General features: G+C 44.1%; 1 protein-coding gene across 1 annotated transcript in view; it reads left to right on the top strand.

Moving 5' to 3' along the window:
* Nucleotides 1-10,240, top strand: part of LOC143767890 (uncharacterized) — a 94,399-nt gene extending 84,159 nt beyond the window's left edge. Inside the window, exons 11-12 of the mRNA XM_077256411.1 lie at nt 11-122; nt 8,242-10,240. Coding sequence (XP_077112526.1) covers nt 11-122; nt 8,242-9,017 — 888 coding nt within the window. The 3' untranslated portion in view covers nt 9,018-10,240. The remainder of the gene's footprint in view (nt 1-10; nt 123-8,241) is intronic.
* The last annotated feature ends 6,615 nt before the right edge of the window (nt 10,241-16,855 follow it).

The raw sequence follows: 16,855 nt of genomic DNA, 5'->3' as shown, positions 1-16,855 counted from the left end.
GTTAAAATAGGGTAAAGATCCGATTGATATTAAAGATGAAATTATCGAAGGAGATGAGGAGACATATGTTCCCGGTGATCAACAATGCAAGGAGGAGGAAAGTCCTACAGATATTAGACTAGGTGAGTAATTAGTCTGAAAAATTAAGAGTAAACCTAACATACATACAGTGTGTGTGTGTGTGTGTGTGGTGCCAGAAATCCAGCATACCTTACCCCAAGCCTTTGCCTGTCAGAATATACATCTTACTACGTGTCAGCCTATTATACCTGTGCTCGCCTCACGTTACTGATGGAGCATGGTGACATCTTCACAGCTATTGAGAGACTGTATGGAGCATAGGAGGTCTATGAAGATGGGGTGTTTTGTATAGGAGCCAACCAAAGATTGACAAGTTATTACACCAAAATGGTGAAAACAATATAGGCACTTAAACCGATCTCTACTGGCACAACTATATGGCAGACCACAGTGAGGTGCATGCTATGTAAGACACGACATATAGAAATTCACAACACGCTAAGAGAAAAATCATATCAGCCATGAAGGCCCATGATTCAGGTGCCCCAGACGCCCCATGTGTATCGCTGCAATCACTGCAGCTTCATCAGGGAAGGTGTATAGGTGCATGGAGCAAGCACTGAGTATATATACACCATACTAATTAAGGTGTTCATACCCAGTGGCTGTGAATCTAATGAAGGGGGAGGTAAGTACCAAGCTGTGGACTAATCGGGTGTCTCTAGTAGATACTACGTATCATGCTGGACACTGTACAAACAACTGGAAATATCACAACTGAAGGAGCGTCTGTCATCAGGGACGCAATGGTAACACCCAGCCACATCTCAGCCACATCAGCTCTTCTCTCCGAATAGAAGGGGCGATTAGGCAAAATCCTGGCTCCATACACCTGTCATGTTTTATGCCTATAAAATTGATGGCAGTACTAATTCCAGGCGGTATTTGAGCAAGAGGATGACCTGTACAGAGGAGAGTCGTTTTTCAAGACAATGGACCTGATACCTCTCAATGACAAGATGAAAAAAGACTCGCTGACTGATTAATCCAATAATCCAAGAGGCATCCTGTGCCTCCCAATCCATATTAAAACAGCTTAAAACGGCCACAAAAAAAAATTATATATATCACACATATACAGTGGGTATGGAAAGTATTCAGACCCCTTTAAATTTTTCACTCTGTTTTATTGCAGTCATTTGGTAAATTCAAAACAGTTAATTTTTTCTCATTAATGTACACTCTGCACCTCATCTTGACTGAGAAAAACAGAAATGTAAAAAGTTTAGCAAATTTATTAAAAAAGAAAAACTGAACTATCAAATAGACATAAGTATTCAGACCCCTTTCTCAGACACATGCTGTCCATTTCCCTGTGATCCTCCTTCACTCAACTGAGACAACCCTGAACAAAATTACTAACTACCTACTTACAGCCATGGCTAATGGACAATACTCTGTATGTAGAAAAGGGAAATGCATGTAGAAAAGCCGCAATCAATGAATAGCCAGGTCTTTCACCGGGAAGGAACAACTACGGGAAGGGCAGCATCCAATAAAGGAAAACCACCTATGCTAAAACATGGTATCCATCCACAGACAGCTGTTTCGGGGTAGTTGCCCCTCATCAGTGTGGAGTAGGAAACTGGCTATGGATGGATACCATGTTTTGGCATAGGTGGTTTTCCTTTCTTGGATGCTGCCCTTCCCGTGGTTGTTCCTTCCCGGTGAAAGACCTGGCTATTCATTGCTTGCGTTGAGAAACACGTGATGGTGTCTCCGCGGCTTTTCTACATGCATTTGCATATTTCCCATAAGGGATGGGGGCAGTGTTCTGGATCACTGCGTTGAGAAACACGTGATGGTGTCTCCGCGGTGTTTTGATCTCCCCGAGGTCATTTATCCTTATGTTCATGGACAATACTCTGTACTCCTCCTTCTAGACTTGTCCTCTGCTTTCGACACAGTTGACCTCTGCCTCCTACTACAGATCCTCTCCTCCTTTGGCATCAAAGACCTCACCTCAGAGGCGTAGCTAGGGTTTTGGCTCGGGGGGGGAAGCTTCTGAGTGGGCCCCTAACCAGGTATCCTTGATTACAACTCGGTGACGCACCCTAATAGTAAAGGAGAACCTCAGCAGATGACCGCACTGTTACTGAAGATAATCTCTATATAACGACCAACATGGATATTACCGCCATATGGTCAGTGGTAGATACCAGCCCTACAGAGCATATAAGAGATCACAGCACAGTTATAGATAATGACTTACCGCTGACGTTCTTTATGATGGAATCGTCACTTTTCCCGTCTTTTCCATCTGGCCCAGACCGACATGACAACTTCTTCCAGCTACAACTCGTCTGCAGAGCAAACAACAAAGACACGTTTCACTTCTCACATTCCAGCCATCACCATCTATTCCCAACCTGCACAAACCCCTCATCCTGCTGATACCCCAATACTGAGCCCCTGCTGCCGTATGTGTCCCTATTACTACACCTGATACCCCAATACTGAGCCGCTGCTGCCATATGTGTCCCTATTACTGCACCTGATACCCCAATACTGAGCCTCTGCTGCCGTATGTGTCCCTATTACTGCACCTGATACCCCAATACTGAGCCTCTGCCTTATGTGTCCCTATTACCTCACCTGGTACCCCAATACTGAGCCGCTGCTGCCATATGTGTCCCTATTACTGCACCTGATACCCCAATACTGAGCCTCTGCTGCCGTATGTGTCCCTATTACTACACCTGATATCCCAATACTGAGCCTCTGCTTCCGTATGTGACCCTATTACTGCACCTACTCTGTGGTTCTCTGTACCCTCCAAATTTAAAAGCATCCCTCTATAATATAGTAATGCCGGGTGCAAGTGCCCTAGAAAACAGAGCCCACATTTTGCCCCCTAGAAAGTAATAATGCCCTCTGTGTGCCCCTTTGATAGCCCCTGAGTTCCTCTATTACAATAAGTGCCACTTTACATTTAATAATGTCCCGAGTCTCCCCCCTGTACAGCTCCCCTATACACAGTATAATGCCCCTAACTGTATAGTACCAGCCACACAGTATACTGACCCCTTAGTAGCCTTCAAACTGTTTGATGGCTCCAACACTGTAATCCCCACACTGTATGATGGCCCCATAGATAACCTCCATATAGTATAATGTGCCAGATAGTCCTCAATATAGCACAAGGCAGCACCCCCATAGGCAGACCCTGTAGTATAAGGCAGCACCCCCCCCATAGGAAGATCCTGTAGAATAAGGCAGCACCCCCCCATAGGCAGATCCTGTAGAATAAGGCAGCACCCCCCCATAGGCAGATCCTGTAGAATAAGACAGCACTCCCCCCCTATAGACAGATCCTGTAGAATAAGGCAGCACTCCCCCCCCATAGGCAAATCCTGTAGAATAAGGCAGCACTCCCCCCCCCATAGGCAGATCCTGTATATAAGGCAGCACTCCCCCCATAGGCAGATCCTGTAGAATAAGGCAGCACTCCCCCCATAGGCAGATCCTGTAGAATAAGGCAGCACTCCCCCCTATAGGCAGATCCTGTAGAATAAGGCAGCATTCCCCCCCCCCCCCCTTATAGGCAGATCCTGTATATAAGGCAGCACTCCCTCCAAAGACAGATCCTGTAGAATAAAGCAGCACTCCCCCCCCATAGGCAGATCCTGTAGAATAAGGCAGCGCACCCCCCCATAGGCAGATACTGTAGAATAAGGCAGCACTCCCCCCCCATAGGCAGATACTGTAGAATAAGGCAGCCCTCCCCCCCCATAGGCAGATACTGTAGAATAAGGCAGCACTCCCCCCCTTTCCCTATAAGCAGATACTGTAGAATAAGGCAACCCCCATAAAAAAACACAGCAAATAAATACCTCTCTTCCTCCTTGTTCCAGCGGTGCTTCCTGCTCCTGCTCCCGCTCATCTGACAGTGGGCGCTGGGTGGTGACGTCATCACGCCCGCTGTCAGACGGTGTGGGGGATGATGGGAGGAGCGCAGCGCTCCTTCCCTCATCACTGCGGTGAGCTATATAGCGATGCGATGACCACTGCTGGCACCGGGCCCTCCGCCTGCTCAGGGGCCCCATAGCGGCAGAGCAGGGAGATCGATTCTCCCTGCTCTGCCGCAGATTGTAACTGTATCGGCGCCCTGCGCGCGCCGATGCAGTTACAGTAGCGTAGCTCCGGGTGGGCCCCCCTCAGAACGCAGGGCCCGGGGCGATGGCCCCCTCTGCCCCCCCCCCCCCCCCCCGCCGGTAGCTACGCTACTGTCGCGCACTATCCTGGATCTCCTCATACCTTTCCAACCGCACATTCAGCATCTCCCACTTCCACACTACCTCCTCATCCCACCCTCTCTCTGTTCTAGGACTCCTACTCTTCTCAATCTATACACTCGGCCTGGGACTACTCCTAAAGTCCCATGGATTCCAGTACCATCTATATGCTGATGACACTCACATTTACCTCTCTGGCCCAGACGTCACCTCTCTGCTGTCCAGAATCCCGGAGTGTCTATCAGCCATATCCTCCTTCTCCTCTCCCTCTACTACATCTACTAAAATGCTTGTGCATTCCCTCATCATCTCCCACCTTGACTACTGCAACATCCTTTTCTGTGGTCTCCCTGCTAACACCCTTGCACCTCTCCAAGCTATCCATAACTCTGCTGCCCGACTAATTCATCTCTCTCCTCGCTACTCCTCCACTTCCCCCCTCTGCAGATCTCTTCACTGGCTCCCATTCCCTCAGCGTATCCAGTTCAAATTACTAACACTGACCTACGAAGCCATCCATAACCTGTCTCCTCCATATATCTCTGAACTAATCTCCCAATATCTTCCCTCACGTAATCTCCGGTCCTCCCAAGACCTCCTTCTCTCCTCCACACTTATTCGCTCCTCACCCAACCGCCTTTAAGACTTCTCCCGAATATCCACCAGGGGTTACTTCCCCATATGATGTTTTATTCTTGACATGAAAATAAAATATTGAAGATTTTAATGAAGAGACGCCTGGTACTGGAACGTTTTTACTTCCTTTGCTGTTATTTATTAACTATTTTATGTGGTATGACTAACTGTTTTAAGGGCATAAAAATTCACAGTTTAAAAATTGCTTGCTTTTCAAAAAAATCAGCAAAATTTTAATATTTTTATAAATAAACACAAAACATTGATCTAAATTTACCACTAACATAAAGTAAAAGGTGGAAAGAAAAAAAAACAGTCTCCGAATGACTGAGATCAAAAGAAGCAATCCAGAGTTATTGACAATGTAAATGACACGTCGGATTTGAAAATTTTGGTCTAGTCAAGATCACCAAAACTGGCTGCATCTTGAAGGGATTAAAATTGAAAATCCTTTCTTTTTGTGGTACTCTATTGTCAAAGTCTCCTTTTCTCACTGATGGTTATAACCAACAATTTATCCCTACAGTACAGAACTATTATGCAATATGCTTTATAAATATAATAAGGTTTGCACCATTATCTACACAGAATGTTGCAGTTTAATAAAGTAGAGGTCTATTACCATGCACTGACCTGCTGCACTAAATCACCACCGGTCGGTAAACTTTTACCGATCAGCAGTCATTTAACCTCTTCACCCCAAGCTTGTTTTCACCTTCATGACCAGGGTGAATTTTACAGTTCTGACCAAATGAACTTTATTTGGTAATAACTCTTGAATGCTTCAACAAATTCCAGTGATTCTGAGTTTGTTGTTTTTGTGACATACTGTACTTAAAACATTGGAAATTTGTTGAAAAGTTTGAAACTTTCTTATGCCCTTAAACCCGAGAGATGTATCAAACAAAATAATTAATAAATAACATTTACCACATGCCTATTTTACATCTGCATCATTTTTGAAACATTACTTTTTGTGTTAGGAAGTTGGAAGGGTTCAATGTTGACCAGCAATTTCTAATTTTTCCAACAAATTTACAACATTTTTTAGGGACCACATCACATTTGAAGTGACTTTAGGGGGCCTGTATGACAGAAAATACTCAAAAGTGACACCAGTCTAAAAGCTGCACCCATCAAAGTCCTCAAAACTACATTCAAGAACTTTATTAACCCTTCAGGTGCTTCACGGGAAATAAAGAAATAAAGCAATGTGGATGGAAAAATGAACATTTTACCTTTTTACACAAAACTGTTAATTAGCCCCAATTTTTTTTATTTTGACAATGGTAACAGGAGAAAATAGACCCCAAAGTTTGTTGTGCAATCTTTCCTTAGTACGCCGATACCCCATATGTGGGGGAAAACTACTGTTTGGGTGCATGGCAGGACTTGGAAGAGAGAGTGAGCAGAGTTTAACTTTTTCAGAGCAAAATTGGCTGGAATCGAGAACGGCGCCTTGTAGCGTTTGGAGAGCCCATGATGTGCTTAAACAGTGAAACCCCCCCCCCAGGTGAATACACTTTCGAAATTATACCCCTCAAGGAATTTATCTAGACTTGTGGTGAGCTCCTTGAACCCACAGGTAAAGAATTTTACAACGCTGAACTGTGAAAATGAAATAAAAAATTATTTTTCTGGCAAAAATGTTTGAGCCCCCAATTTTTCATTTTCACAAGGATAGCAAGAGAAAATGGACCTCAAAATTTGTTGTGCAATTTCTCCTGAGTACACCAATATCTCTTATGTGGTCGATAACACCTTTTGAGGCACAGTGCAAAGTTCAGAAGTGAAGAAGTGCCATGTTGGAGTTCAGATTTTGCTGGAATGGTTTGAGGGTGCCATGTGGTTTGAGGGTGCCATGTCACATTGGCCGATCCCCTGAGGTGCCAGAGCAGCAGAAACCCCCACAAGTGACTTTATTTTACAATTTATGCCCACAAATGAATTCATCTAGGGATACAGTGAGCATATTGACACTACATGTGCCTGACAGAATGTTATACCATTAGGCAGTAAAGAAAGAATAATTACATTTTAACCACTAAAATGTTGTTTGAGCCCAAAGTTTTTAATTTTTATAAGGGCTAATAGCAAAAAAAATATCTATCAGTTTGTTGTACAATTTCTCCTAAGTGCGCCAATATTCTCCATTAACATTCTCTGGAACTACTTTTCAGGCAGAGTGCAAAGCTCAGAAGGAAAAGTTTCGCCATAATTTAGGGCAGATTTTACTGTTATGGTTTGCAGGTGCAATAACCCACTGCGAGAGCCCCTGAAGTGCCAGAACAGCAGCACCCCGCATAAGTTGCCTCATTTTACAAAGTACATCTCTCAATGAATTCATTTAAAGGTGCAAACACAAGTTTTTATCACAAGCTCACCAGACTGTCATTGATGAGAGTGAATTTTCATATTGCAGCAAGGACAGAATGGTAATAAATTACAGATTACTAAACCAACTGTCATGACACAGCTGTCGGGTGACCCGGGACCAGGGGCTCCTTTCCTGTCCCTAACACTAGGGGGCGCCCTAGCTCGCCCTACTCCGTGGAAAACCTCAGATGGCGAAGATGCCAGGACCTCCACCCTTGCCTTATCTCCAAAGTTAGCCCTCTGTCTCTTCTCCTCCCCCACCCAGGGAAAAGGAGGCGCAACTGTGCACCGCAGTACACCAACCCGACCAACAGGGCAACACAGACAAGGGTTAACAGAAAACTCCCGACATACAAAATACTCACTTGCATATAACAGAGGAATCCACGAGGGTGTGCAGGAAAGGGGAAAAAACAAAATAGAGAAGGATAAGGAATTACCACACGTACAAACCAAGCAACAGTCGCTAATAACTCCTCCAACTCTCCATCTCATACCAACTCCTTTCCCTCCGTTAGCCATGTAGCAATAAAGCTAGCTCTGATGAGGATTAGTAACAGAACCCAGATTATAAAAGGAAAAGGAATGGCTAACCAAGCACAGGGACTTCCAACATGGCCGATTAACCCCTGTTCTGAGAGAAGAAATAAACACATTTAATATGACGGAGAAGTGCTTCTTCTCAGTGCTGGATTAGGAGCAATCAGACCCTGCGGTCTTCCGGCTCCGCACTGTCATGGTAACCCCGTTACACCAACAGTGAGTAAACAATGATTTTTCAGTTAATTGTTAATGCTTTTTTTTTTAATAAATGTCTCCATCTTTTTTACAAGAGTCAATGTAAGAATGTTATAAAACATGGTTTTTGTTGTGTTTTGGAAAAGAATACAAAATCTGTTTCTTTTTCCTGTAGATGACTGCAAGAAAGACTCAGATGGACAACTTCTTACAACTCCAGATCATACAGCAACGTTTCATGATATCCAAGATAATTCGAGAAAACACGCAATTAGATCAAAACTGCTCCCAGTCCGTTGCATCAGAGATTTGTCATCTGATTCTGAGCAACCTTCTGTTGCCGATTCACAGACTGCCAAGAAACTTAAAGGGGATCAAAGATGTGAGGGAAATATTGAAAACAAGGAGACAGAAGACAGCCATACAGAAGACAGACTGTTTTCATGTACAGAATGTAGTAAATGTTTTAAGCAGAAATCTCGCTTAGTTCAACATCAGAAAATTCACACAGGAGAGAAGCCATACTCATGTCTGGAATGTAGTAAATGTTTTAAACAGAAATCTTATCTAGCGCAACATCAAAGAATTCACACAGGAGAGAATCTGTTTTCATGTGACGAATGTGGGAAACGTTTTACCCAGAGATTAGGTCTAGTTGAACATCAGAGAATTCACACAGGGGAGAAGCCATTTTCCTGTTTGGAATGTGGAAAAACTTTTACAACTAAATCAAATCTTCTTAAGCATCAGAGAAACCATCAAAGAGAGAAGCCTTTTTCATGTAATACATGCGCAGTATGTTTTACCTTCAAATCAGAGCTTGTTAAACATCAAAAAATTCATGGTGAGGAAAAGCCCTTTTCATGTTCAGGATGTGATAAATCTTTTACAAAGAAAGAACAACTTGTTGAGCACCAGAAACATCACAAAGGGCACAGGCCAATACAATAATTCTTTGGTACATATTCCCTGAATGTCCCGGATACAGCAGGCATTGTCACTCCTGAACATTTTTGTGATGTCAAAACTTTGGTAATTTAAGCTTTTGCAGACCGAGAGGTGGTAAATAAATATGTAAATAAGAGTGTGCACTGGAATCTCGTTTCTGAATTCAACGCATTAAAGGGAATTTGTCACCAGGATTTTACCACCTAATCTGAGAGCAGCATATTGTAGAGACAGAGACCCTGATTCCAGCGATGTGTCACTTACTTGGCTGCTTGCTGTCATTTTGTTAAAATCACTGTTTTATCAGCAGAAGATTATCAGTAGATGACGTAGCTGACTTGTAAATCTGCTGCCAGATAGTCCTCCATATCCATGCATATCCATCCATACACAGAAAGCAGTCCAATCAGTGATGTGGGTGGGGTTATACAGGGCTCCGCATTCAGAGAACTGATAGATCTGCAGCAGATAAAACAGGGATTTTGCTGAACTGCAGCAAGCAGCCCAGTAAGTGATGCATTGCTGGATTTAGAGAAAGTGCCCCTACAGCAGGCTGCCTTTATATAACTTAGCTAAAATCTGCTGACAGATTCTCTTCAACTAAATCCACTGAAGGTTAGTTAGAGGCAGGTACAGAAGTGTTAAAATAGAAAAGTAATTGGCAACACCAGATCCACAAATCTATTGACTGATCTCGATTACTCTGCATACCTAATTAGCACTGCCATTAAACAAGTGTCCACACATCTTCTGGGTCTCCTCAGTGAGAGCCAAAACCAGCACATGACCCCTAAAACAATAGAAGCAATTTTTGCTATAAAACTGTTGCAACACCGAGATAATTTTTAGACACACATTTGGAGTCCTAAAAGTTTCATAAGGAAGCAGATCCCAATTAATCAGTAAACTACAGTGTGGTAACTCTCAAGATTGATTAATCTAAACACAAATCTTAAGATTTCTTATGCTTCTTATTATCCATTGTGTTTCATTGTGAATTTACAGATGCTGACAGTAGCTCGGCAATCAACCGGTTTGCACTGTCCACATTTCAAGTTAGCCCTTACAAAAGGTATCAACTACACAGTAATTATACTAACGGATACAAATAGAAACCAAAGTTACTGTAATGATAATGAAGCCTTTTTTCGAAAAGGATTATGTTGTAGGCATTATTTGTGTATCTCATGGTTGGCCTGATCCAATAAAGTTTGTTTTATTTTTTACATGTGCATCTGTGCCTTGACTTATCTCTTTTCTATCAGTACATAACGGCAGTGTAAGGAGAATCGATTAAAAAATACATGCCGCAAAAAATCTAAGTTACTTACCGGTAACGGGATTTTACAGAGCCCATGACAGCACCACCTGAGAGAGGTATCCGCCCACCAGGACAGGAAACCTACTGAATAAAATGGCGGTACCTCTCCTCCGCATCAGTTTGATTTCAGAGCACGAGAGGACCTCCAGGCAGTTAGTTAGCACAACCTTCACCATATACACTTTTCTTAACACCCTTAATAGTGCACACCATAAGTGATAAAGCGGGGGAGGGAATATAAGGGTGCAGTCATGGGCTCTGTAAAATCCCGTTAACGGTAAGTAACTTAGATTTTTCCCCCTCTCCCATGACAGCACCACCTGAGAGATTTATATAGATTAAAGCACCCTAGGGAGGGATCACCGCTTGTAGTACCTTTCTCCCAAAGGACAGGTCAGCAGAGGAGGATAGATTGAGACGATATTGCCTATAAAAGCTAGTAGGGGAAGACCATGTGGCTGCCTTACATATTTCTTCGATGGACACCTCCGCTCTCTTGGCCAGGAGGTCGTCACAGCCCTGCTGGAATGGGCTCAGATTTCCAGGAACTGGTCTTTCACTAGAGGTGTAGGCTAAGCTATAGGTGTCCCTTATCCATCCAACTAAAGTCCCCCTTGTAACACTACACCCTTTCTTATTTCCCTGGAAAGATTCAAATAAGGCCTTGTCCCTTCTACACTGTCTAGTGGATCAGTGCTCTCCTGACATCTAACGTGTGAAGTCTCTGTTCTTCTTCAGACTTTGGTTCACTGAAGAAGGAGGGAAGGATTACCTCCTGGCTTCTGTGAAATTTAGATGCCACTTTGGGGAGATATGCTGGATCAGGTCTCAACAGGACTCTTTCCTCTAACACCTGCATGAAGGGATGATTAATTGATAGAGCCTGCAAATCACTGACCCTACGTGCCGATGTCAGGGCTACCAGAATCACTATTTTGAGTGTCAATATTTTGTCAGATACGTCCTGTAAGGGTTCAAAGGGTGACCTTGTTAATGCTTCCAGGATTAAGTTCAAATCCCATGGGGGCATCTTTGGAGCTGGAACTGGTCTAGACCTCTAGCAGGCTTTGATTAACCTGACCGGGTACCTATCTCCTGCCATATTGTAGTTGTAAAGGGCCCCTAAAGCAGATACCTGCACCTTAAGGGTGCTAGTGGCCATTCCCATTTCCATACCCCTCTGAAGGAATTCCAGAATTTGTCTAATCGGGATTGAACCCCCAACCGGCTACCCTGAGAAAGATAAATATTTTGCCCAAATTCTGCCATAAAATTTAGTTGTTATGGGCTTTCTGCTTTGCATCAGAGTAGCTACCAGGGCCAGAGAAAATCCCCTTTGCATCAGCAATGCCGTCTCAAAATCCAGGCCGTCAAATGAAGACCCGATTTCTGAGGATGTAACACTGGGCCCTGTGTTATGATCCTTAGTGGTTGAGGATCACAAATTACTCCAGCTAAGTAACAAACATAGGACAAGCTCTAGGGAGGTGGCAAGCTGGACTGACCGCAAATCTGAACCTAACCAAACACACTAGAAGTAGCCGGTGAACGTGCCTGAATTCCTAGACGTCTCGAGCCAGCCTAAGGAACTAACTACCCCTAGAGAGAAAGAAAGACCTCTCTTGCCTCCAGAGAAATAATCCCCAAAGATATAGAAGCCCCCAACAAATAATAACGGTGAGGTAAGAGGAAGGCACATACACAGGGATGAAAGCAGATTCAGCAAATGAGGCCCACTAATACTAGATAGCAGAAAATAGAAAAGGGAATCTATGCGGTCAGTAAAAAACCCTTACAAAATATCCACTCTGAGATTTCAAGAACCCCCACACCAACTAACGGTGTGGGGGGAGAAACTCAGTCCCCTAGAGCAACCAGCAAGCGAAGAAATCACATTTTAGCGAGCTGGACTAAAAACATAATGAACACTGATAATCAAAAAATGATCAAACAAAAACTTGTCTTGGAGAGACTGGGAGCAAGGTAGACACACGGAATCTGAAGAGCACTGAATACACTGATAGCAGGCAAGGAACTGAGTATCCAGGTGGGCTAAATAGAAAACCAACCAAGGATAACGAACCAGCTGATGAAGCCAACCTGCAGAAGGACAACACTACACAGTACCGCTTGTGACCACTAGAGGGAGCCCAGAAATAGAGTTCACAACAGTACCCCCCCCTTGAGGGGGGGTCACCGAACCCTCATCAAGACCCCCAGGGCGATCAGGACGAGCTGCGTGGAAGGCGCGAACCAAATCGGCCGCATAAACATCAGAGGCGACAACCCAGGAATTATCCTCCTGACCATAGCCCTTCCACTTAACCAGATACTGAAGTCTCCGTCTAGAGATACGAGAATCCAAAATCTTCTCCACCACGTACTCCAATTCGCCCTCAACCAGCACCGGAACAGGAGGCTCAACAGAAGGAACCACAGGTACCACATACCTCCGCAACAAAGACCTATGGAACACATTATGGATGGCAAACGATGCCGGGAGATCCAAACGAAAAGACACCGGGTTAAGGATTTCCAAGATCTTATAAGGACCGATGAAGCGAGGCTTAAACTTAGGAGACGAGACCTTCATAGGAACATACCGAGAAGACAGCCACACCAAATCCCCAACACGAAGTCGGGGACCCACACCGCGGCGGCGGTTGGCAAAGCGCTGAGCCCTCTCCTGTGACAATTTCAGATTGTCCACCACATGGCTCCAAATCTGCTGCAACCTATCCACCACAGAATCCACCCCAGGACAGTCAGAAGACTCAACCTGACCTGAGGAAAAACGAGGATGGAAACCAGAATTGCAGAAAAAAGGCGAAACCAAGGTAGCAGAACTAGCCCGATTATTAAGGGCAAACTCGGCCAATGGCAAAAAAGTCACCCAATCATCCTGATCAGCAGAAACAAAACATCTCAAATAAGTCTCCAACGTCTGATTAGTTCGCTTGGTTTGGCCATTAGTCTGAGGATGGAAGGCCGACGAAAAAGACAAATCAATGCCCATCTTAGCACAAAAAGTTCGCCAAAACCTGGACACAAACTGGGATCCTCTATCAGACACAATATTTTCAGGAATGCCGTGCAAGCGAACCACATTCTGAAAAAATAGAGGAACCAAATCAGAGGAGGAAGGCAGCTTAGGCAAGGGCACCAAATGGACCATCTTGGAAAAACGATCACACACCACCCAGATGACAGACATTCTCTGAGATACTGGCAGATCCGAAATAAAATCCATGGAGATGTGCGTCCAAGGCCTTTTCGGGACAGGCAAAGGCAAAAGCAACCCGCTGGCACGAGAACAGCAAGGCTTAGCCCGAGCACAAATCCCACAAGACTGCACAAAGGAACGCACATCCCGCGACAAGGAAGGCCACCAGAAGGACCTAGCCACCAAATCTCTGGTACCAAAAAATCCCAGGATGACCCGCCAACACCGAAGAATGAACCTCGGAAATAACTCTGCTGGTCCATCTATCCGGGACAAACAGTCTCTCTGGTGGACAACGGTCAGGTCTATCCGCCTGAAATTTCTGCAGCACTCGTCGCAAATCTGGAGAAATGGCAGACAAAATCACTCCCTCTCTAAGAATACCAGCCGGCTCAGAAACTCCCGGAGAGTCAGGTACAAAGCTCCTAGAAAGTGCATCAGCTTTCACGTTCTTCGAACCAGGCAGGTATGAGACCACGAAGTTGAAACGGGAGAAAAACAACGACCAACGAGCCTGTCTAGGATTAAGGCGCTTGGCCGACTCGAGGTAAATCAGATTTTTGTGATCAGTCAGGACCTCCACACGATGTCTAGCTCCCTCGAGCCAATGACGCCACTCCTCAAATGCCCACTTCATAGCCAACAACTCCCGATTACCAACATCATAATTTCGCTCGGCAGGCGAAAACTTTCTTGAAAAGAAAGCACACGGCTTCATCACAGAGCCCTCAGAACTTCTCTGTGACAAAACAGCCCCTGCTCCAATCTCGGAAGCATCAACCTCGACCTGAAAGGGGAGAGAGACATCTGGCTGACATAAGACTGGAGCTGAAGAAAACCGGTGCTTAAGCTCCCGAAAGGCCTCCACGGCCGCAGGAGACCAATTAGTCACATCAGAGCCCTTCCTGGTCAAATCCGTCAAAGGTTTAACCACGCTAGAAAAATTAGCGATGAAACGACGGTAAAAATTAGCAAAACCCAAGAACTTCTGAAGACTCTTAACAGACGTGGGCTGAGTCCAGTCATGAATAGCCTGGACTTTGACTGGGTCCATCTCCACAGCAGAAGGAGAAAAAATAAAACCCAAAAAGGAGACCTTCTGTACTCCGAAGAGGCATTTTGAGCCCTTCACAAATAAAGCATTGGCACGCAGGACCTGAAACACCATCCCGACCTGCTTCACATGGGACTCCCAATCATCATAAAAGACCAAAATGTCATCCAGATAAACAATCATAAATTTATCCAGATATTCACGGAAAATGTCATGCATGAAGGACTGAAACACAGAAGGAGCATTAGAGAGTCCAAAAGGCATCACCAAGTACTCAAAATGGCCTTCGGGCGTATTAACCCCTTCACCCCCAAGGGTGGTTTGCACGTTAATGACCGGGCCAATTTTTACAATTCTGACCACTGTCCCTTTATGAGGTTATAACTCTGGAACGCTTCAACGGATCTTGGCGATTCTGACACTGTTTTCTCGTGACATATTGTACTTCATGATAGTGGTAAAATTTCTTTGATATTACCTGCGTTTATTTGCAGAAAAAATGGAAATTTGGCGAAAATTTTGAAAATTTTGCAATTTTCCAACTTTGAATTTTTATGCCCTTAAATCACAGAGATATGTCATGCAAAATACTTAATAAGTAACATTTCCCACATGCCTACTTTACATCAGCACAATTTTGGAACCAACTTTTTTTTTGTTAGGGAGTTATAAGGGTTAAAAGTTGACCAGCAATTTCTCATTTTTACAACACCATTTTTTTTTAGGGACCACATCTCATTTGAAGTCATTTTGAGGGGTCTATATGATAGAAAATACCCATGTGTGACACCATTCTAAAAACTGCACCCCTCAAGGTGCTCAAAACCATATTCAAGAAGTTTATTAACCCTTCTGGTGCTTCACAGGAATTTTTGGAATGTTTAAATAAAAATGAACATTTAACTTTTTTTCACAAAAAATTTACTTCAGCTCCAATTTGTTTTATTTTACCAAGGGTAACAGGAGAAAATGGACCCCAAAATTTGTTGTACAATTTGTCCTGAGTACGCCGATACCCCATATGTGGGGGTAAACCACTGTTTGGGCGCATGACAGAGCTCGGAAGCGAAGGAGCGCCATTTGACTTTTCAATGCAAAATTGACTGGAATTGAGATGGGACGCCATGTTGCGTTTGGGGAGCCCCTGATGTGCCTAAACATTGAAACCCCCCACAAGTGATACCATTTTGGAAAGTAGACCCCATAAGGAACTTATCTAGAGGTGTTGTGAGCACTTTGACCCACCAAGTACTTCACAGAAGTTTATAATGCAGAACCGTAAAAATAAAAAATCATATTTTTCACAAAAATTATTTTTCGCCCCCAATTTTTTATTTTCCCAAGGGTAAGAGAAGAAATTGGACCCCAAAAGTTGTTGTACAATTTGTCCTGAGTACGCTGATACCCCATATGTGGCGATAAACCACTGTTTGGGCGCATGGGAGAGCTCGGAAGGGAAGTAGCACCGTTTGACTTTTCAATGCAAAATTGACTGGAATTGAGATGGGACGCCATGTTGCGTTTGGGGAGCCCCTGATGTGCCTAAACATTGAAACCCCCCACAAGTGACACCATTTTGGAAAGTAGACCCCCTAAGGAACTTATCTAGATGTGTGGTGAGCACTTTGACCCACCAAGTACTTCACAGAAGTTTATAATGCAGAACCGTAAAAATAAAAAATCATATTTTTTCACAAAAATTATTTTTCGCCCCCAATTTTTTATTTTCCCAAGGGTAAGAGAAGAAATTGGACCCCAACAGTTGTTGCACAATTTGTCCTGAGTACGCTGATACCCCATATGTGGCGATAAACCACTGTTTGGGCGCATGGGAGAGCTCGGAAGGGAAGTAGCACCGTTTGACTTTTCAATGCAAAATTGACAGGAATTGAGATGGGACGCCATGTTGCGTTTGGAGAGCCACTGATGTGCCTAAACATTGAAACCCCCCACAAGTGACACCATTTTGGAAAGTAGACCCCCTAAGGAACTTATCTAGATGTGTTTTGAGCGCTTTGACCCACCAAGGGCTTCACAGAAGTTAATAATGCAGAGCCGTAAAAATAAAACAAAAATTTTTTCCCACAAAAATTATTTTTTTAGCCCCCAGTTTTGTATTTTCCCGAGGGTAGCAGGAGAAATTGGACCCCAAAATCTGTTGTCCAAGTTGTCCTGAATGCGATGATATACCATATGTGGGGAGAACCACTGTTTGGGCGCATGGGAGGGCTCGGAAAGGAAGG

The sequence above is a fragment of the Ranitomeya variabilis genome, chromosome 4, assembly GCF_051348905.1.
Source record: "Ranitomeya variabilis isolate aRanVar5 chromosome 4, aRanVar5.hap1, whole genome shotgun sequence".
NCBI lineage: Eukaryota > Metazoa > Chordata > Amphibia > Anura > Dendrobatidae > Ranitomeya > Ranitomeya variabilis.
The sequence above is the reverse complement of the archived record's forward strand: the minus strand, read 5'-3'. Positions and strand labels throughout refer to the sequence as shown.